The following is a 24,608-nucleotide window of genomic DNA, read 5'->3' as shown; positions in this document are numbered from 1 at the left end:
CCTTTTACTTTGAAAATAATATAAAATTTTCAGTTTCCGTTCATTATCTCCCCAATGGTACAACACATTCAACTCAAACTTAACATATGGATATATAATCATGAGAAAATACAGGTCAAGTTCAAATTTGGTCATGGTTCGATGATTTTTGGCAGAGTTATGCCCCTTTTACTTTGAAAATAATATAGATTTTCAGTTTCCGTTCATTATCTCCCCAATGGTACAACACATTCAACTCAAACTTGACATATGGATATGTCATGAGAAAATACAGGTCAAGTTCAAATTTGGTCATGGTTCGATGATTTTAAGCAGAGTTATGCCCCTTTTACTTTGAAAATAATATGAAATTTTCAGTTTCCATTTATTATCTCCCCAATGGTACAACACATTCAACTCAAATTTGACATATGGATATGTTTTTGGAATGCCCAGGCCAAGTTTGAATTTGGTCATGGTTCAATGATTTTTGGCAGAATAAAGCCCCTTACACTTTGAAAATAATATGAAATTTACAGTTTCTGTTCATTATTTACCCAACAGTGTTACATATTCAACTTAAATTTGACATATGGATATGTCAAAGGAATGGGCAGGTCAAGTTGGAATTTGGTCATGGTTTGATGATTTTTTGGCAGAGTTATGTCCCTTTCTTTTTGAAAATAATATAGATACATCTAAGGAATAAGCAGTTTAAGTTTGAATTTGGTCGTGGTTCAATGATTATAGACAAACTTATCTTTCCTGAATGTTGGAAAAATTTTGAACTTTCAGTTTCAGCACTCATACTTTTAGCCGTTATTTTGGCTACAAATATGCAATATGCTATTTTTAAAAGGTTAATACTGAATTATTTCAGTGCCTTGAACATTGTATGAAAATGGTTAGTGTTAACATTGAAAAGTTTTATGGGCTTTGAACTTAAAATGAAAAAAATAATTAATGCACCATCTGAAATTTTGGCTGCATGCGGGGGCATCCGTGGCATGATGACACATTTCTAGTTGAACATTTTTTTCACTGGAATGCAATTATGCTGTATGTGTCCATCATCAAGTCAGACAATTATATCGAAATCCAAAAGATGTGCCTTACATGGGGCATTTCTTTTAGGAACAACCTGCTAAAAATGTTCTTGACAGAAATTTAAATTATTTTTAAACTGTTAATGTATAAAATTTTTATGCAAATGCAACATTTAATTTGATTAACATTTGTGAAATGTAATTTTTGACTACAAGATATTTACAACAAAATATAGTGGAAATGAAATATACCTGGAAGTAATACTTTTACTGTTTTCATGAAGTTTATAATTATACCATTCAAATACAAGTTAAATCAGTATTTTGAAATTTAAAAACAAATCATAGATTAATGGATTATTGTAAATTTGTTGGATTTGATAAAGCAAGTCAGTAAAAGTTATTGTTTTATTCAGCATTCCAATGTGTCCTCTGCTGAAAATCTCCCTCCCTGAAATATACATCGTCTGCTACAAATCTCTCTCCCTAAACACTGCCACGTGCTTCTGTTTACTACTGAAGGTTCATGACCTGTAATGATCACATGGCTCCTCCCAGGGAAATTCAAATTTCAAATTTGACAGTCAGTATTTTTTTCCTGAAATACACTTCACAAAGTTATATTTTGAATAATTTTGGTCAATCTTTATCAAAAATATCTATGCCTACAAACATGCCAAGTATTGTTTTAATGCATTTGGTAATTAATCTTAAATCTTTGAAAAAGGGTCCCTGAAGTGAAGCATGCATAAAAATAATAAGAAACCTGCCCTAGCGCCATCTGCTGGCTTTTATAGTCCAGTTGGGCCTTTAAGGGGTGCAGGATTCTGTGTCCTGTAAAACCCTGTGTCTTTGTTATTATAATGAATAGATTTTCTTCATACTTTGATGTCAAGAACTTTAAAAAGATCAAACAAAACATTACTTTGAATCATGAATGACCATGATCTATAGAAAGTCAAATTATTGAACATTTCTTGATTTTTTGCTATAAGTGGCAATATCTCTGTTATTTATGGATGCTGAGAATTAACTTATATTCGTGGGCATGAAATTTCGTGGTTTTATCAAAACGGGCATTTTCGTGGGTTCTTAAATTCGTGGATTTTCAATTGCTTGTAAAAAATAAAATGAATAACCAAATGGAATAATCTTGCACTTAATCGCTGCGCATTTTGCCTACCGCATGTACATATCATTAATGTATCACACAGCGCTTCAATTCTTGCCTCTGGGCATTCATTACACAAAAATTTGCAGAAAAGGGCGGATGCATGTTTGTAATGTATAGAATAGAGACATAGTTAGAAGTATTTGTTGGGGGAAAATTTTGTCGGATTTTAAATTTGGGGATATACCTACCCATGAAAACCACGAAAATTCATGCCCCACAAATAAAAATGATTTTACAGTGGTTGATTTTCATACTTGGATAAACTGAATATGCAGGGATTTTTTCCAGGATTTTCAGGTGCATAGCTTGAACGAAACCCATGTGTAGGCACTTGTGTTAGGGGGGTCCGGGGGCATGCTGCCCCGGAAATTTTTGAAAATCTACATTGCCATAGATGCATTCTGGGGTATGTAAAGGCATGTTCTGAAGGAAGAGTATTCATAATTTTGCTGAATTTTGGTTACATTTTTTCCATCAATTTAAAGATGACCATACTTATACCACTAACTCAACGCAAAGCTACTGTGACATTAGAGCTTTTATCCGTATATAGTTTTGGGGTAATAATAAATGAATCCAGAACTATACATTTAAAAAGAACAAATTTATGCAATTTTTTTAGCATTATCATCAAAATTTAAAAATTCAAAATAAGGTTGTCTAAATATATACTTAGAAAATAATAAAAACAAAGATCAACAAGATCGAACGCCATTAACTAAATGCATTCGTACTAACACCTTGCTACATACCAATGATGATGATGAAATATCTAATGTCACACAAACAGCGTCTCAATAAGATTTTATGCTCCCATAATTCATGTATGAAAGCCTTAGTGAAACATATATAGAACATAGAATAGCCTGTTTACGTGAAGTTAAACATATAAAGAAAGTAAAGACAAAGCAAACTTACACCTCCAATACGTTACCTACAGTAATGTAAGAAAAAGAATTCCGAAGACTTTTATTATAAAACATTTTTGTAATTTGAATGAACTATTTTGCGCGAAGTAGTGTCAGAATGTTCAAAAATTTCTTTCACAAATGTAACAAGGGTGCCATAGTCACAAAATACGCCCGTTTACGAAAAAGCTTTAGATGGAGATGGGGGCATTATGGATAAGTGTTATCTAGCAAGCAAGTTTTTATTCTTGGCACGGTGTTGTTAAATGAACCTTAAAACAAATCAATAGGGACGATATGCACAGAATGTGTGACCTTGACCTTGGTCGCAGGGACCTGAATTTTATGCACGGCACTCAGCCTCACAATGATGAACATTTGTGCCAAATTATATTGAAATCCCTCTATGCATGTAGAAGTTTTGCTCCAGACAAGTGTTTTTCTATGAGCTCTAACTGTGACCTTCACCTTTGACCTAGAGACTTGGTTTATGTGCAGGGCACTACGTCTCATGGTGGTGAATAATTCTATAAAAGTAACATTAAAATTCCTCCATGCATGTAGAAAATATGCTCCGGACAACATCTGGATATTTAATCATCTCCAGTGACCTTGACCTTGCAAATATTAACCTAAATTAAATGTGTAACACCTGTAGTCATGATAGTTACCATTTGTGCTACAATCCATCAATAAATGATGACTAAATGGTCCCTATAACCATCTTCAAATTTTTATCTGAACTTTGACCTCTATGTGTAACCTTGACTTTGGTCGCAGGGATCTGAATTTTGCATGCAACACTCAGCCTCACAATGGTGAACATTTGTGCCAAGTTATATTGAAAACCCCCTATGAATGTAGAAGTTTTGCTCCGGACAAGCGTTTTTCAATGAGCTCTAAGTGTGACCTTGACCTTTGACCTGGAGACCTGGATCATGCATGGAGCAATACATATCATGGTGGTGAACATTTCCATAAAGTATTATAAAAATTCTTCCATACATGTAGGAGATATGCTCAAGACAAAATCTGGATATTTCACCATCTTTAGTGACCTTGACCTTGCATATATTGACCTAAAGTACATGTGTCACATCCGTAGTCATTATAATGACCATTTGTGTTACAATCCCTCAATAAATGATGATTAAATCGTCCCTATACATATCTTTATATTTTTATCTTTTTTTAAACGGGCGTATAAAAAGTACATGTAATTTAATAACTAAAAAATTCTGATTTAAGATTTTATTCTAGGGAAATACATTTCATTACAATTCTTAATCTTTGAATGAGCTGAACTGATATTTACTTGAAAATTAAAATATAATTAAATTTCTATGAGAAAGTATTTACATTTGATAAGGTAATTACTGTATGATCTTTATGAACAAATACCAAGTCTACAGAGCACCATAGTTATCATAGTTAAGAATCTTGACCAATGAATGAAACATGTGTAAATAAATGTTACATTTTTTAGAACATACTCAAAGAGGATTATTTCATGCCCTTTGATTAAATTCTATTTTTAGAATTGAAAGTGAAAATAGATCAAGGGGAGTAATTGTGTAAGTCATTTATGAACCAAGTAATAACTTTGTTGTCTCCCTTTGATTAAATTCTATTTACAAAATCTGGATATTTCATCATCTTTAGTGACCTTGACCTTGTATATATTGACCTAAATTACATGTATCACAGCCATAGTCTTGATAATGACCATTTGTGTTACAATCCCTCAATAAATGATGACTAAATGGTCCATATACACATCTTCATATTTTTATCTGAACTTTGACCTCTATGTGTGACCTTGACCTTGGCCAAAGGGACCTGAATCTTGCACGCGACACTCCGCCTCACAATGGTGAACATTTGTGCCAAGTAATATTGAAATCCCTCTATACAAGCTCCGGACAAGCATTTTTCAATGAGCTCTAAGTGTGACCTTGACCTTTGACCTAGAGACCTGGTTCATGTGCGCGACACTGCTCCTCATAGTGGTGAACATTTATATGAAGTTTCATTAAAATCCCTCCATACATGTAGGAGATATGCTCCGGACAAAATTGGACGCTGCCCGCCCGCCCGCCGACCGCCCGCCCGCCCGCCAGGGGCGTTCCCATAATACGTCCCGTTTTTCAAACGGGCGTATAAAAATTACTATCAGTGTGAATGATCTTGGCATGTCAAAACGCTCATATTCATTTACATGTACATGTTTATTTTAAGAAAAGTTACTAAAAACCGGATATTTTCAATCATGTGTTTCCTTACATTCTTCCTTTCCATATGTTACTTAAGTCACTCTATAGTGATAATTCAACAATCAATTATTCTCTTATTTTTCGTTGTACATTCAAAGAGCTTACATCTATCCGCAACATTTTGTATCTTTATTTTGAAAATTACTTTAGCTGGAGAGGTATTGTTTTACAAATGATATTTTCCAATCCAATCTGCATAACATTGTTGTGAAATATTTGTAAATGTTACTTTATGTGCAATTTAATGAATAAATTAAGTTTCATTAAAGTATAAATTACAAAAAAGAGAATTGCATAGCTAGCTTTTAAAGCAAACTCTCCACAACTATGCTAATTAATGCAGATTTTGATGTGTATTCAATATTCAAACATATTACTTGTAAATATTATATATAACTAAAATACATTTTAAAAAAAATATGTAATTACACAGATTATGTTTCACGTTTACTTCAAATCGACTTTATGAACTTGCCAGGTTTTATTTGTGCTCAAGATTTGACGGAAATGCAGTTTGAACAGAATAACGTACAAATAATTAAATCATGAATACCTTAAGAAGGGAAGATACTATAAAAGACAAGATGTCAAGCCTTCATTCAAAATATATCGCTTAGCTTCCTCGTCAGTTGTATAAAACTAGCACTACCTATATCTGGATATTGCCGATCATTGTCGTGCATACTTGTAATATTTATATTTTGAATCGAAGCGCTCAAAAACTTTAATATTGTCAAAAACTCCATCAGTCTCTGATAGGTTTTACCACAAAACAACTTTATAACACGGCAACACTTTCGTTATGAAATAAAACTCGATATAAAGAGTATAAAACTCGTTTTAAATAAGCAAGATTACAGGTCATTTTCTAATATTAGGACCTACACAACTACTGCCCTTACCCTTAAATTTTTATTGCATTTTTGTAATAATTTAATTTTTCATTTTTGAGGAAAAAGTGTAGGCACGTGCCTACAGTGCCTATAGGAAGCTACGCCACTGATTTTGGGAACATGACCCATATATCCACTGAATTGGGAATTTCAGCGGTGTTAAAAATTGGGAAAAATGCATGACTGAAATTTTACAGTACCTGTCCACTGTCGAATTAACTCAGTTACTGTAGTTAAACTCCATATTATTATGTCCCCTTTTAAAGTCATATAATGATATTGCTCTGCAGCATGTTGTTGGTCAGTCAGTTATCCTTAAATTTCATGGGTGTATTGGTCTTAGTAAGAAGATAACTTTTATTGATTTTGAGTCAAAGGTCAATGTCACATTGACCTCATATGTCATCCATATTTGTCAGGAGCATATCTCCTGCACCTATGGGGGATTCTAACGAAACTTGATAGAAATGTTGATCACTTTGAGAAGCTGTGTTGCACATGAGTCAGGTTTCGAGGTTAAAGGTCAAGGTCACACTTAAAAGTCATTGAAAAATGCTGATCAGGAGCAAAACTTCAACATGTACAGAGGAATTTTGATATTACTTGGCACAAATGTTCACCATTGCGAGGCACTTTGTTGCATGCTTCATTGAGGATGCTTGACCAAGATCAAGTCACACATAGAGGTTAAAGTTCAAATGAAAATATGAAGATGTGTACAGGAGCCATTTAGTTATCATTTATTGACCCAGATATTGCCCCAAGCATATCTCTGACATGCATTTTCAGAGGAATTTTAATATCACAGTCATAAGACGTAGTGCCCTGCACATTAACAAGGTTTCTAGGTCAAAGTTTAAAAGGCCACAGTCACTTAGATGTCTTTGAAAAATGCTTGTCCAGAGCAAAATTTCTACATGTATTGAGGAAATTATTAATATAACTTGGCACAAATTTTCATCATTGTGAGGCTGCAGCCAAGATCAAGGTCAAACATACACATAAAATTTCAGACGAAAATATGTATAGGGATCAACTTGTTGCCACACTTCTTATTGCCGTCTTCTCCACTTAAACCTTCTATAATAATTCAGAATCGATACTTACACTCACACTCATTGTGTAAATCCCATATAATTGCCTAACGGTCAAGATAGCCCTCACCTTTCAGTATAGTGGTATTCAGATTATAAAGTAAGTGTGGTCAGTGAACTCAGGACATTTGAGAATCTGTGAGATTGGGAGGGCGTTACCTTGAGGTGTCCTCAATAAAATAATTCTGAATACCACTATGTTTTGAGTATTGATTTAAAATTAATTTCGTCCCATTTATATTTAAATGCATCATATACGCGAATTGACAGTATTTGAGGAAATAAATGTTGAAAAAGAGTTACATAGGGATAGAGATGATCTCATTAAATTTATGTCAGAAGTTGAATTTTATCAGAAATTTCGATTTTCGAAGGAGTATGCACATTTTATACCGGGATTATGATTGAAAAAAAAAACCCTATTAAAATCAATGTAGCAAAACAATTCCTTTAACATTTGTTTAGGTGTTTAGGTATGATAAATATACTTAACTAAACGAGTATGGTGTTTCATTCTGACTTAGATCAAGTTTGTAACTTTAATAATAACTGTATAATGTTTTACCGCTTCAGCTGTTTTAGGTATCCCAGCATCACAATCAAACAGGGCTATTTTTGTTGTTGTTTTTTTTTTGGGGGGGGGATATGTAAAAACCTAAAGGCACGTTATGTCTTATTCTATTTCTTTTAATTAAACAGAAAAATATTTAAAAACTATTTAAAGTTGCATTTAACGTATAGTAAAGTGCTATTAAGGTAGAAAAATGTAAACAGTGTAGTATTTTGACTTCCATACAAAATGATTATGCACTATGATTATACACTTTGCAAAAAAAGAGGATAGTTCAGAACTATTACAAGATACCAAAAATAAAAATGATAGAATTTCTGAGGCATAGGCCTCATGGGCCTTTAAAAATGTCATAAGATGATTAAGAAAAGAAAACTTGATTGTGTATTGAAAAAAACAAACTTAAGTATTCAAAGAAAAATCTGGAGCTCAATTGTTATGACCCCCTCATAGGCATTGGCATTGATTAACCTTTTCAAAAGGTCCATTTGATACTCATATGCCAGGATATCTATATTTGTAATCTTTATTTTAGATACCTGTCAATCTCACAGTGTTTCTTGGTAAACTTACACAGTAAAGACATGACACTGTATTCGCAACATAGATGAGGAGCCGTAGCTATCCACAGACTAGATACAAATTTCTTTGTTTGTGAATTGAATATTTAATAAAGTATTTTGTTATAAAATCTTGACTGTCCCTTTTTTTCCGTAATTCCTTTGCAATTAATGGTATAGAAGACATTTCAATATCTTGGGTGGCCCTATATCTTTAGCTGGAGGAAGTTGTCACTTTAAGGTTAAAGGCCCAACTGGACTATAAAAGCCAGCAGATGGCGCTAGGGCAGGTTTCTTATTAATTTTATGCATGCTTCACTTCAGGGACCCTTTTTCAAAGATTTAAGATTAATTACCAAATGCATTAAAACAACACTTGGCATGTATGTAGGCATAGGTATTTTTGTTAAAGATTGACCAAAATTATTCAAAATTTAACTTTGTTAAGTGTATTTCTGGAAAAAAATACTGGCTGTCAAATTTGAAATTTGAATTTCCCTGGGAGGAGCCATGTGATCATTATAGGTATGTGGCAGTGTTTATTTCAGGGAGAGAGATTTGCAGCACACAATATATCTTTCAGGGAGGGAGATTTTCAGCAGTCTCATGACACATTGGATTGCTGAATTTATGATAAGAAAAAAAAAACAATAACTTTTACTGACCTAATACTTTATCAAAAAGTATTTATATCCAACAAATTTACAATAGTCCATTAATCTATGAGGTTTTTTGTAAATTTCAAAGTACTGATTTAACTTGTATTTGAATGGTTTAAAATTCATGAAAACAATAAAAGTAACTATACAATATTTTGTTGTAAATATCTTGTAGTCAAAAATTACATCAACTAAATGTTGCATATGTATAAAAAAAATTATACATTAACAGTTTAAAAATATTTTAAATTCCTGTCAAGAACATTTTTAGCAGGTTGTTCCTATGTAAGGCACATCCTTTGGATTTGGATATAATTGTCTGACTTGATGAAGGACACATACAGCATTCCAGTGAAAAAAAAGAAAAACAACTAAGACTTCAAAAATAATATCTGGACAAGATAGCTTGATAATATCTTTAATTAATCTGTGAGCCATTAAACCTCTCCTGTGTAAAATCAGCTGTTTTTGTGTACATTCTCTCTGCAGGTTAACACTGCATGAAATTTTTAGCTCAGACAGTTTTACATCACTGATTAGTCACACCCACAAATACTCGCTGCCACGGCAGCAGATGTTGCCCCCTTTAAGGTCAAGGTTTGGAGACTGATAAAAATATAATTTTACTCTTTCACAGCCTTTATTTATTGTCTGATGTCTTTAATATTTGGTGGGTAGATTCTATGGTTGTCCTCAAACTTAGGTTAATTGGGGTCAAGGGTTTTAGTGCTTAAAATAAATTGTTATACTTTTGCTCTTACTGCCATTTTTAGCTCACCTGTCACTGGTGACAGGAAGAGCTTTTGTAATTGCTTTTCGTCCAGCATCAGTCCGTAGTCAGTCTGTAAACTTTTACTTTAAACAACATCTCCTCATTAAGCAATAAGCCCGAGTTTCATCAAAACTTCACAGGAAAGTTCCTTTGGTGGTCACCTTTAAAAATTGTGCAAAAAATTTAATACCATGCAGAGCTCTGGTTGCTATGGCAACCAAAAGAAAAAGCTTAAAATATCTTCTTTTAAAAAACCCAAAGAGATAGAGCTTAGATATTTGGCTGGTGAGTGTCATCCAAGTTTGTCAAAAAAAAAAACCCTAGGGTCAAAATTGGCCCTGCCCCTGGGTGTGTTTGTCTGTCATTTTCCTTATATGTATTTAGTAAAGACTTATAATCTTCTTTTAAAAAACCAAAAGAGTTAGAGCACAAATTTAACATCTTCTAGTGAGTGTCTACCATGTTTGTTCAAATAAAAGCCTGAGGGTCAAAATTGGCTCTGCCTTAGTGTGTCATTGATTTTCGCTATACATGTATGTCTATAAAAAAATTTAAAAAATTTCTTTTAAAAACCCGACAAAGCTACAGCTTAGATATTAGGAATGAAACATGTTCTAATGGGTGTGTATCAAGTTTGTTCCTATAAAAGCCCTGGGGTCAAACTGGCTAGCACTGGGGGTCATTGGTTTTCCCTTTACACAAGTATGTATATAGTAAAAACAAACAAAAAATCATCTTTTAAGAAACCCAAAGAGCTTGAGCTTTTATATTTAGCATGAAACATCTTTTAATGGGTGTCTACCAATATTGTTCAAATAAAAGCCCTGGGGTCAAAAGTTGCCTGCCCCAGGGGGTCATTGATTTTCCTTATATGTACATAGTAAAAACTTCTTTTAAAAAAACCAAAGAGCTAGAGCTAAGATATTAAGCATGACAAATCTTTTTATGTGTGTCTACAAAGTTTGTTCAAATAAAAGCCTTGGGGTCAAAAGTTGCCCCGCCCAAGATGGTTATTGATTTTCCTTATATGTATATACACGGTGTCAAGGGTATATGCATCATTTTTCCGCGTACCGTCGATAATTTATCATCCTGCGTGCAGCACCGTATCATTTTAGACAAAACAAACACTGAAACACAAAATGCATGACAGAAAACGACCTGAAAGTCACACTTTTAAAGTAAGTGTATTCATAAAAGTGTGTCTACGGAATATCATGATCATGGAAGCTTATGTCTTTACCTAGTTTTTATCAAAGACTTGTACGATTTCTTTGTTTTAATGAAAACAGCTGGAGCTGGCTTGGGGAAAATGACCATTTGGAAAACTTTTAAAAGGAGAAAATTATATTGTCAATCAAAATATTTATTTGATATAACTGTAAGCATCAAAGATATGCATACAAAAAATAGTGCACACAAATTTAAGCTATTTAATTTCTTAAAAAAGTCATAAAAACGTGACAACTGACCGAGTTCTTGGTACCGCATCATGGGTCCGCACCGAAAATTGTGGCACCGTATACATTTGCGCTAGACTTGCACCGCATCATGATCATTAACCTAATGGTGTATAATTTTATTTGTATTTATTTATTGTTGCCCATCTGGGCAAAGCATGTAGATGTATATTAATTATTTACAAACGGGGGAAAATGCATAAATACTAGTCAGTTCTAGAAGCAAACCTGGTTCTTTGTGTGTCCGATGTAAAAACATTTGACCACGGTCACATTCGAAAGAATCTGAGTCTTTACTTTATTATTAAGATCGTCTCGATTAGGACAACCTGAGTGCAAATTGCTGACTTTAGTATGCATGTAAAGAAGCAAGTTTATAGTGAAAATGTTATGTATATTTAAAGCAAATATGCATATATATATTGTTACCATTTTATACATACTCTTTGAGATCGTGCTTACGGAGAGAGTTTTTTCCTACTCAATCCGTGCAATTTAATATTTGTCAATTTTCATGTAAATGAAATGTTCATAAATAAAATATTGTTATAACTAAATAATTTGACTAAATACATTGGAAGAGTAAGGAATCGAAGCCGAGACTTCTAGACTGAAACGGCGGACTTGGAATTATGGCATCGCTTGTCGAGGCCCCATGTTTCCTTGAGCAAGAGTCTTAAATTGTTGTGGTTAAAGTTATCTTTAAGTTTTATAATAGTTTATCAATAACTGGAACAAAAAGGAGAAATACAAGCATGCCGACACAAATATGTAATGGATACAGTACGCGTTTTCCTTCAATATTGTCTTCTTACAGACATAAGAAGACAATTTTGAAGAAAATACGAGTAACTGTATCTGACTTATACGACGTTTAATTGTAAAGAACCGATAAATTAATAAACACATTTAATTATAAATAGATCTATGTATTTTCACGTTGAAATTATAAAACTATAGAAATATTTGCAAGGCTTTTAAGCTTTGGGCAGTGAAAGGTGTAGGTAAATTGTATTCGCACGGAACTTTCGTGCACTTAGTCAATCGGACATAATTCACTTTCATTTATGATAAACAATGTTTTGGCTGTAACAGAATGTGGGTACAGTAAATGTCAAGTTAATGTTGTTTTTATAGAATGTCAGACGATATAAAAAAAAACACTAAGTGTTGTACCATCTTCCAACGAACAACTGTTAGTTTCGTCAATGCTAAAATCAACAGTTACTTTGGTTCTGGAAATGGCCATCCAATTTTTCGATATCCTAAATATTCTCATGAGATGCGCACTACTTTCCATCGGTTTCTATAGTGTCCTGTTTGAGGCAGTGAAATATCGCCTGTTAAGATTGACTAAATCTCTTGTTTAAGTGATTCAATGTTGAATGGCGCGAAAAGTATTTTGTGAGAATGTAGCATCGTGCTACTTTATCTATAAAAAATACAGAAAGGCGGACAAAACTTTACGAAAAAATCGAGCATGTCAATAGCAGTTCTTTAATTGTCCCAAGAAGGACACCGTATATTTCAACTGCACTAAATCCATGTCTAAAGGAACAGTTATCTTACTATTGTGGCTGATTTGGAACACTTTTGTGCGTCGTGTTGGCGCTAGCCAAACGGCGCTTTGTCGGATTTTCGTCTTGTCCTTTCGCTCACGATGTACTCCAAACAGCACGTTGTCGTGCGGCGTGTTGTCGCAATGTCATATTGTCGCTCGGTTCAAATCGAAGGATTGGCTTAATATAAGCCAAGGGACAGGGCGACATCGCGACAACACGCCGCATAACACGCTGCATGACAACGCGCCGTTTGGTTAGGGCTTAGTTACAGACAGGACGACAAGACAAGAGCGCGACAACACGACATTTGGGGCTTTGTCGTGTTGTTGCTATCAACAAGACAAAAAGTTGCTATCGACAACGCAACGCGCAATGTACCAAATCAGCCACCATATCTTACAGACGTAAGAATACATTTTTTGAATAGCTGTGCTGGTGGGGGCGGGGGATTATAGTCGTATAATACTACAGGGAGGATAACTCAAGCACATTATGGTGACTGATTTGGTACGCTTTTGCGCGTCTAGTTTGCGCTAGCGACAACACGACAAAGCACCAAACGGCGCGTTGTCCTACTTTCGTCTTGTGGTCCTGTCGCTAGCGACAACACGACAAAGCGCCAAACGGCGCGCTGTCGTCTTGTGGTCCTGTCTCTAGCGCGGCACGCCAAAATGTGCGTTTTTGTGCGGCGCGATGTCGCCCTTTTCGCTGGCTTATAAGCCAATCCTTCAATTTGAACGACCGACCATGTGACATCGCGACAACGCGCCGCACGACAACGCGCCGTTTGGCGTGCCGCGCTAGAAAAAGGACAACAAGACGACAGCGCGACAACGCAACGTGTTTGGTGCTTTGTCGTATTGTCGCTAGCGACAAGACGAAAAGGCGATCACGAGATATAGGTTGCATCGTCGCTATCGACAACGCAACGCGCAATGTACCAAATCAGCCACCAAACATAGTTGCCACCTTTCATAAATTCAGTAACATGCGTAAGTTACGTGCCCAGTCAATTAGTTAAAGTAACTAAAATCCAAAATGTAAAAAAGAAATACTATTTTAGAAATATGAGCTTTGACTTGCTTGTGTGTTGTATTAACGAATTTGAGAAAAAAATTCAATAACTGATATCTCTGCAAAATTATGCAATTATCTTGTCCAAAGAAAAGTTCAACTTCACAACAGACATAAAATGCAACTGCCTTACGAAAGCATAGAATTTTAACAAGAAAATTATCTTTAAAAAAAACGATATAGGTCCAGATTGCTTCCAGGCCAGGTAATCCACTGCCCGCGCTTACCTAACCGATAACCAACATTTACCTCTTCTTGTCAATCCTACATAAAAAAAAAATAACAATACCCCCCCCCCACCAACAAAAAAAAACAACAACAAAAAAACCGGTTAAACATATTTTAAAGTACATGTATGCAGTATTACCGCGCAAAAAGAAGCGGTGCCATGGTTCTGCATGATGCGGTACCATGTTTATCAATGTTTTCTTGATTTAACAACATTATTTTGCATTATTTGTGTAAAATTGGTATGTTATCAGCTCGGGTCAATGCTTTTTGTGATAATTTGACATATGATACTTCTTCCGACAGCTTTACTTTCAGAAAAGGATGAAAAATGTTCGCATCAAGAACACAACTGTTTCACACGTATAAAAGTGTTTTCATTAGTTTCAGCTTATAATAGACAAATATTGTTGCAAAATGTTTTGCACACATAGATGAATCATTTAAAACTTCCGTGATGTATGCAAACTCTCAAAATAAAATCAATATTAGTAAGAAATTTTGGCATTTTTGAATTGACCTCTTGCACTTTTCAGAAGATTACGTAAGAATGATACGGTGTTGCGCGCAGGATGATAAATTATCGGCGGTACGCGGAAAAATGATGCGTATACCCTTGACACCGTGATATAGAAAAACTTCAAAAATCTAATTGGGTGCCATCTTACTGAACATAGCATATTAGTAAGTTAATTCTATTATACTAATGTTTTCTTTATGCCATATGGTAATCCAAAGACCATAAAAAAGAGACTAAGGATTGAAGGAGCAAACATTTTATATGTAATGTCTGTTTCGACAACACATTTTGTATTGTTTTCTTCCCATGTGTGCATTTGGTAACCTGTACTGATTGTGCTGAAGCTTTGGGAAAATGTCCAACCTGCAGGGAATTCATTGTTTTGGGATCTGTTACAGCATTTATATCCTAAGTTGTAGTAAAAATACAAGTGTTACCAACAATCAGAGCTGCATCAGTACTAAGGGTGTAGTACCTAAGTACCAGTACCAGTACTTGGCAAATTATGCAGTACCATTACCAGTACCAGTACTAGATTTTAGCTCGGTACTTCAGTACCAGTACTTTTTTTGGTGAAATAATTAAGTATCAGTACCATTACTTTTATATATTCATCAAAGTTTGAATAAATACAGTGTGTAACAAATAATTGCAAATATTATTCAGCAATGAAATAAAATCTTAATTTCCTTTAAAGCTGCATGCCTCCAGATGACCAAAAATATTTCAAGAAAATTAAACTTGGAAAAAAATTACTAAAACTTTGAGAAAAGTAAACAAATTAAAGATTCAAGTGATAATTTATATCTTATGTGCAATTGATGACTGTATTTTGTAGTATTTATCACCATTTTTCTACTGCGTTACTAATGCAGTAGGGGCTATTTATGCATGTTTTGACCTCTTTTTGGTAATTTACGTGGATTTTAAGTGCCGATTGTAATGTGTCAAGTACTTTCTTTGTTCATTTAAAATATTTTACCTTTAAATACATTTTCAAAATTTTCATGAAAATTAGGATGAATCTGGAGGCGTGCTGCCTTAAAGTTAACATAACATATTTACAACTTTATAGTTTTAACATACTTTTTACAAACAATATTTACAACAAATATTCATGTCATATCTAATTGTTTAGTAACCAGTCAACTGTATAAATACAATGCAAACATCTTTCATTTAAAACACAACAGTCTTTTTGTTGCCTTTCACACCTTCACACCTCTGTTCAATTTATACCAAAGTTAATAACAACAAATATGGTGCTAACAATATCACTTTTTTCACTTGAAATGGGATTTTTTAGAATAGAAGAAATTAATTAGTGTTTATTTTGCTCTTTTACTAGTAAATACAAAGTAATAAAAGATTTTAATAAGGATATTTTAGGGTAAAGAGTTATTGAGTCTGTTTATCTTAATTTAATTTTTACTTAAAGTCTTTGGTGCTTTTTATGATGAATACTATGTTAACATTTGAAGGAATATTGCAGCAAATTATCTTTAGATTTGATAACTTACTTTTTCACAAAAATAAAATATAGTTAATGTAATTTACAGCTTTATTTTATGAGAAAAAATGATGTTATTTTTAATTTTTATCAAAACCAAAAGTACTGGGTAATGCAGTAGCAGTACCACTTTTTAAGACAGTAATGCAGTACCAGTAACAGTAGTAGCAAAATTTTGTAAGAGTAAATTCAGTATCAGTACCAGTACTTGCAAAATCGCTGCAGTACGTACTGCAGTACCAGTACCAGTACCAGTAATGCAGCTCTGCCAACAATATGTACTATGACTTAATATGTCTCCCAATATGTTAGGGAGACATATTGTTTTTGCCTCGCCATCTGTCTGTCCATCTCAACACATTCAGCTTGTCCAACTTTCACAGGTTAAACTGCTGGCCGGATTTCAATGAAACTTCACAGGAGTCATCAATACCATCCCTAGTTGTGCATATTGCCTACATGTTCTTTGCTGCACAAAATGGCCACCAGTGCTATAAATTGAAAAATCTTGGCCGCCTTTCACAGGTCAAGCTGCTTGTTGGATTTCAATGAAACTTTACAGAAGTGATCAGTACCATCCCTAGTTGTGCATTTCACAAAGCACATTCCGCTTCGCTGCACAAAATGGCCACCAGAGCTATAATAAGAAAAATACCTAGTCTGACTTTCACAGGTCAAACTGCATGTGGGATTTCATTGAAACTTCATAGAACTGATTTGAACAATCCCTAGTGCCATATTACCAGCACATTCTGCTTTGCTGCACAAAATGGTGGCGAGGGCTATAGATAAAAATTTTTTTTCCAGCTTTCACAGTTTGAACTGCATGTGGAATTTTAATTAAACTACACATGGTCTTTGGGTACTGCTGGTGATATTATAGTTAGTGGAGACAATGCAGGTGATATGACAGTTAGTGGGGACAATGCTGGTGATATTATAGGTAGTGGGGATTTTGCTTGTGATAATATAGTTAGTGGAGACAATGCAGGTGATATGACAGTAAGTGGGGACAATGCTGGTGATATTATAGTTAGTGGGGGTTATGCTTGTGATAATATAGTTAGTAGGGACAATGCTGGTGATATTATATTTATATGGGACATTATGCTGGTGATATCATAGTTAGTCTTGGCCTTATGCTGGTGATATTATAGTTGGACATTGGATGATTTCCAACACTGAAAAGCAGTTGTTTCTGGTGAGTGACTTAGGGCTATCATGGTCCTCTTGTTTTAATTTCAGTGACATTGACCTTGATCATAGGTAGTCCAAATGCAATACCAATTGGGGTCTTCATATAAGCTTTCTATACACCAAGTTTGATTACAAAATCTCATTCCTAACTAGTTATTGTTTGGAAACAATTTTTCCTTTTTAAGTAATGGTGACCTTGACCCCAGAGGTCCAAATGCAATACCAACTGGGGTCTTCATATAAGCTTGCTATACACCAAGTTTGATTGTAAAATCTCATTCCTAACTAGTTATTGTTTGGAAACAATTTTTCCTTTTTTAGTAATGGTGACCTTGACCCCAGAGGTCCAAATGCAATACCAACTGGGGTCTTCATATAAGCTTGCAAAACACCAAGTTTGATTACAAGATCTCATTCTTAACTCTAGTTATTGCCTGGAAACTATTTTTCTATTTTTCATAATGGTGACCTTTATCTTGACCCCAGGGGGTCCAAATGCAATATCACCAGGGGTCTTCATTTAAGCTTGTTATACACCAAGTTTGATTACAAAATCTCCATCCTTATTCTAGTATTTGTCCGGAAACCATTTTTAGCTCAACTTTTTAAAAAAAAAAGTAGAGATAGTTAGTGGTGACATTGCAGGTGATATGAGAGTTAATGGGGACAATCCTTGTGAAATCATAGTTATTGGGGCAATGCTAGCGATATCATTGGGGTGACAATGTTGGTGATATTATAATTAGTGGGGACATGATGATATTACGGATATAAGTACTAGTAACATGAAAGGTTATTGATGACAATGCTGGTAATCAAAATGCTTGTGATGTAATTGTTGAGGATGACAATGCTGGTGATATTATGGTTTAAGTGGGGACAGTGCTGTTGATGACAATTCTGGTGATACATGTATTATCGTTAATGGGGACAGTGCTGTTGATGACAATGCTGGTGATATTATGGTTTAAGTGGGCATGACAATGCTGGTGGTGAATATGTGGATTATGATAGAGTTATAATTTTTTCCATAGCTGTTTATATGGGTGCTGAGAATGGTAAAGGTGGTGATATGAGTACTCAGAATAGCAATGTTGATGTAATGATGGCTCATGGGGACAATGATGTTTATATAACAGCTGAGGAGGATAATGATGGCGATTAAAATGTTGTCCATTAATTTGAAGGTGAAATTAAGGTTTTTGCTATGAATGCTGGTGACATATGAGTGCTGACAAGTGAAAAAGTAATAAGTTTATGTAATATAAGAAAAGTTAGTAAATGGATAAAAAATTAAATGCAAAAGGTTAGAATGACTATCAGATATTATCGAAGTATGATGAATTACTATAATAGGAATATGGGCAAAAATTATGTTAAAAAGAACTGACAAAATTTGAGTAAAGCAGATTATGACAAAAGGATATGAGCAAAGCTACAGATACAAGTGCCATGCTGAGTTTTTTTTTTAAATTGAAAAATTGAATCAAAAGTTTTTCTTTGTTTTTTTGGCAGCTTGGAGAGATCTCTTTAGTTTGTGCAAAAAGTTCATAAACATGGATTATACTTAAAACCCTGACTACATAAATATAGTTGAAAATATATTAAGTGAATATCTGAGAGGTGAACATTTCTTTTTTATCTTATTTAGCTCACTTGAGCTTGCTCAGGGTGAGCTTTTAGGATCGTTGAATCCACATTTGTTATTTAACAGTCTCTAGCGGTCACATTTTTGCATCATGAAACTGGAAATTGGTCTGAAAGTTTGTTTTGATGATTTCTAGGTCAAGTTCGAATATAGGTCACCTGGGATCAAAAACTAGGTCACACCGCCCAATTATGGAAACACCTTGAAAACTCTCTAGGTGTCACAATTTTTTGACTGATTATTGTCATCAAACTTGGTCAGGATGCTTGTCTACGTAATTGTTGGATTAGTTATAACATGGGTCATCTCTGATGAAAAACTAGGTCACAAGAGCTAAAAATATAAAAATCTTGTTAGCACTCAACAGTGCCTATTGTTGTTATCTAAATATCCTGAAAATTGGTCTGAAAGTTTGTTTTAATGACTTATAGGTCAAGTTGGAATATAGGTCACATGGGGAAAAAAGCTAGGTCACACTGCCCAAATATGGAATTACCTTGTTAACACTCTAAAGGTCACATTTTCAACTCAATTGTCATTAAACTTGATCAGGATGCTTGTCTAAGTAATTGGTCGGATGAGTTTGATGGGTCAGGTTTAGTGATCTAGGGCCATCTTGGCCCTCCCTGGGGAGCATATAGCTGTCGGGTTGTCCGTCTGTCTGTATGTACGTCCACTTCTTGTCTGGCCCATAACTTTGTTATTTGAAGTCCCATTTTAAAACTATTTCACAGAAATGATCACCATATTGAGACGATGTGTCATGCGCAACACATGGGTCGCAACCTTGAAGGTCAAGGTCACAGCATGACCTTGCAGCAACATCGTGTCCGGTCCATAACTTCATTATTTCAAGTAGGATTTTAAAACTATTTCACAGAAATGATCACCATATTAAGACAACTAGTCGCGCGCAATATTTGGATCTCTACCTTGAAGGTCAAGGTCACAGCATGAGCCTGAAGCAAAATCATGTCTGGCCCATAACTTCGTTATTTGAAGTCAGATTTTAAAACTATTACACAGAAATGATCACCATATTGGGACGACGTGTCGTGATCAAAATTTGGGTCGTTACCTTGAAGGTCAAGGTCACATCATGACTTTGCAGCAAAATTGTGTCTGGCCCATAGCTTCTTTATTTGAAGTCTGATTTTAAAACTATTACACAGAAATGATCACCATATTGAGATGACGTGTCACAAGCAACATTTGGGTCGCTACCTTGAAGGTCAAGGTCACAGCATGACCTTGCAGCAAAATTGTGTCTCGCCCATAACTTCATTATTTTAATCGGATTTTAAAACTATTTCACAGAAATGATCACCATACTGAGACGATGTGTCGTGCGCAACATTTGGGTTGCTACCTTGAAGGTAAAGGCCACAGCATGACCTTGCAGCAAAATTGTGTCAAGCCCATATTTTGGCTTGCAGCAAAATCTTGTCCGGCCCATAACTTCGTTACTTTATGTCAGATTTAACAAGTCAGATTTAACAACTATTTCACAGAGATGATCTCCATATTTGAATTGCCGTGTTGCATGCAACATTTTGGTCGCTACCTTGAAGGTCATATTGAGACAAAGTGTCGTGCACAACATTTGGGTTGTTTTAACACTTTGAACTTTGTCTGTCACATAACTCTGACACTACAAGAGGTATACCTTCCTGTGTCCAAAACCTATGAGGGGAGCATCACCAGTCAACCGGTTCTTGTTTCATAGTTTTCAATATTGTTTTTTCTTTGGCATTTAAAGAGCTTTAATAATCAGTTGAATGAAGTAAAGGCTATGATGGCCCTTTGACCGAATATTTATAATAAATTAATAGATATTATTCCTTTTTTAGACAGACAGCACTTTACTTAAAATCTGTAGAACTTAGTTAGTAGTGGCTCTTTGTTGCTTGTGGTAGTTAGTTATAATGTTATATATATATTTTCAGCTTTGACATGGCAACTAGAAATGTAGATAATGCACTTCTAGTACAAGAAAATGCAGATATTAAGGATGAGCAGCCCAATGTTGACTTGAAGAGACAGTTTGCAGGAGATGAAAAATGCTTAAAAATAGTTAAAGAGCAGGAAGGATCCAGAGAGCAAGTTGATGGAAAGAGTGACAAACACTCACATACTCCTATTACACAGGATGAACAAGACACAGAATTGAGAATTCTTGAAGCTGTAACATTGCATGAAAATGACACAGCATCTAATATAGATAAAGAAAACACTGGCAATAACGTTGATGATTGTGCATATAGTCAGGAGCAAACAATCATTAATGCTGAAAGTGAAAACAGTGGTAAAGCAGTGGAAAATGTGAATGAAATAGGTAATGAACATGTTGAAAAATGTATAGAGTCTGAATCTGATGAAGAGCTTGCTGAAATTAAAGACCAATCTTCAACAGGAAAATCAGGTATTCCTTGCGTGCTTGAACAAACTGGTGGTAGTGAATATGGATCTGACTGTCTAGAGAATGAGATTGTCAGTCATATCAAAATACTTAATGAGAATGATGCTGTTAAAGATAGTACATGTGAAGAAATGACTGAAGAAAAGATTGATGCAGAAGTTAGAAAATTTGAGGAAAAGGTTAGTGAGGTAAAGATAATCAATGCTGACAGTAAATCTGAGATGGGCAGATTTAATGCTTGCTGTCAAAATGGAGAAATTGACAAAGTAGAGGGAGAAAAGAGCGCTGTTGGCAAAGATGATCCAGCTGAAGTAAATTCAAAATTGTGTGAAAAAGCAGAAAGATTCGTAAACAGTTTTGTTCAGAGAGTAAAAGTTGCATATAAACTCTACAGAGGATGTACAGAGAACTTTTTCTTTCAGACTGTCTTTGTACTCACCATTGTATTCCAGCGCAATAATCCAGAGTTCTTTCACTTTGGAAATCCCATCTTGAACCAGTTCCATGCAGATTTGAATCAAACACCTCACAATGGTTTCCAAGAAAACAGTGTTTTCCCTGTTCTTGGAAACAGCTCAGCACCTCAGGCAATAAGTATATATCTTCCAGAACCTAATCTTCCAATGAGAACGGACATTGTAAGGTCCGTAAACATTGATACATTAGGTATTACCTTTAGGCCAGATTTTGAAAATACAGCAAACTCTGGAAGCATGGACAGGTCACAGCCCAGAGTGGACAGCTCTCAGTATTTACAGCATACTGGTACAGGCAGTGGTGGTCATCAAAGCAATGATGAAGTGCAGAGATCTTCAGAGTTCATCAGTATTTCAAGTTTACCAATGACAGCCACTGTTAGAGAAGGCGAGAATGATTCCAGACAAGTTCAAAGATGCACACAAATAAATGATGTTCCAGCACTCCCTGTTCCTAACCAGCTGAGCTTAGATGAGGGCAGCACAAATAGGAAGGTAAAGTTCAGAATACCAAATTTCTTCAAATATTTGTTGACTTCTTATATTCACAACAGCAGAATTAAGTGCTGTGAGACAGTTTTACAAAGTTTCCCAGTACTTCATCTTAGTGTTGTTTTTATCTCACCTGACCTCGTTCATACCGTGTGAGTATAGAATAGAATCATCAACTGGACTGTTCTGCTCAAAACATTCAGTACCGTTAAAATTAAACATTAACTAATCCGCTCACTGGTTAACTCTTACTATGTTTGAAGCAACCTAAGTTACCTTGTTCAGATAGATAAAACTAGGGATGGCAACAAGTAATCAGTTAACCGAGTATTCGTTCGAACGTCCGAGTATCAGTTAACAAAATTGATATTCGATTTCTTGGAAAAATATATATTTCCTATTATTATTTTTTGTGATTTAGAAAGATTGGTGTATCTAATTAGTTCAGAAATTCGGAGATGTGCATGGATCTTCATAAATACCCGTTAAATACAATCAAAACATCCTTGCAGAGGTGCGAAAATGATAAATTTAACGAGGCGATCAACAGTTTGACACGCGCACCTGTGTCGCTTATGTCATCCAGTCTCTTATGATATTTAATTACCTTTAATTGTGTAGCCGAAGTAACTGTTTTGAAAACAACAAAGGGCCAATTGCTATCATGAATGTAAGAATAAAGGTAACTAGTATTTAGACCAGGTTTAACTTTTGTTGCCGCCGATGAGTCTATATTATTTCAAAAAGAAAAAAGATATGTTTAAAACTTGATTTTGCATTAATTAAAACCTTCTAATTTAATTATAATTAATTTGTCTCCCGTGCAGTCCTATTTACTATCTACAGAATTCTATGAATTTAAATAGAAAATGAAAGTAGCATGCCGACGGTGTTGATATTGTGTGATAAACTTGAAGATCACTGGCAATCATCCGAGTAACCGAGTACTCGATCGGAAAAATGACTGAGTACTCGAGTATTGATTTTGGTATTCGTTGCCATCCCTAGATAAAACTGTTGACTTAGAAACTATGTATTGAATGTATTATTTTCTCTTTATTTTTTGCAGGAGACACAGCCAGTGAGGAATATCTTCACAAATGTAATACAAAGCAGGCAATCTGCAGATGGTTTGTTTATTTTTCAATGTTTAGACTTAATTTAGGAATGCAGTTTACTCAAATTATTGTGTTTGTATGCTGATTTAAGGCGTTTTAAATATTTACCAATATTAAACTCAATTTTTTTACACCCTAATTGATTTTACAGCAGTTTTGTAATTATTGAACGGGTGTTAGCATATCAAGAACCAAACAAGTTTTATTAAATATTTAAGATTTTAGGAATTTTAGTCTACTACTGAACCTTAACCAGGAAGCTAGTGTTGAATTCAATCATGTAGAGTATTAAGTTATTTGCTTGAAATTTCATAACCCACAGTATCTTAAAGACTTCAGTTTATTTACAAAATATACAAACAAGAGGCTAGATGTTCATTGAAAGAAAGAAAAAAGGAAAGAAAAAATATCTCACATATATTTTTTGTTTCAGGAAGTCCATCGTCTGCATCCACCAACTTGATAGATAGAAACATACCAACAGTTGGCACATATAGTCTGGAAAGAATACCAGAATATGCAAGTCATCTCTCCAACAGTGTCTCAGAACAACCTTCTCAACAAATCAGTGATGATATGGTGTTTGGGGAGGAACAGATGACTAATATATTAGCTCGAGCAAGAACGTTTGATGACAGATGGCCACACCGTCATTTGAACCCTGGTGATATGGCCAGGGCTGGCTTCTTTTTCACTGGTAAGTTCCAGAAACATAAATGAAGCTCAGTATATGCTTGATTCATGATGACTTATGATTTAGCCTTTATCATATATACATATAAATTTAATATTTTATAAAATTATTATATTTTTATGAATGGATTGTCTGCTGGATAAGTTTTAATTGATTTATACTTTGACAAAGGAACACAAATGACAAAACTGACATGTTATATTATTCTATTATGACCTTGACCCTTAATTGACCTTGATAGTTAAAGTCAACATATTGAAATATGCCTAAATAATAATAAC

General features: G+C 34.6%; 1 protein-coding gene across 1 annotated transcript in view; it reads left to right on the top strand.

Annotated features, from left to right (window-relative positions):
- The window catches only part of LOC132731153 (uncharacterized), a 51,069-nt gene extending 26,701 nt beyond the window's left edge, over positions 1–24,368 (top strand). Inside the window, exons 4-6 of the mRNA XM_060717279.1 lie at positions 21,075–22,518; positions 23,585–23,645; positions 24,067–24,368. Coding sequence (XP_060573262.1) covers positions 21,082–22,518; positions 23,585–23,645; positions 24,067–24,353 — 1,785 coding nt within the window. The 5' untranslated portion in view covers positions 21,075–21,081 and the 3' untranslated portion in view covers positions 24,354–24,368. The remainder of the gene's footprint in view (positions 1–21,074; positions 22,519–23,584; positions 23,646–24,066) is intronic.
- Positions 24,369–24,608: the final 240 nt, after the last annotated feature.

This window comes from Ruditapes philippinarum, unplaced genomic scaffold (genome assembly GCF_026571515.1).
Source record: "Ruditapes philippinarum isolate M1 unplaced genomic scaffold, ASM2657151v2 ctg3260_1_1_1_1, whole genome shotgun sequence".
In the NCBI taxonomy this organism is placed as follows: domain Eukaryota; kingdom Metazoa; phylum Mollusca; class Bivalvia; order Venerida; family Veneridae; genus Ruditapes; species Ruditapes philippinarum.
The sequence above is the reverse complement of the archived record's forward strand: the minus strand, read 5'-3'. Positions and strand labels throughout refer to the sequence as shown.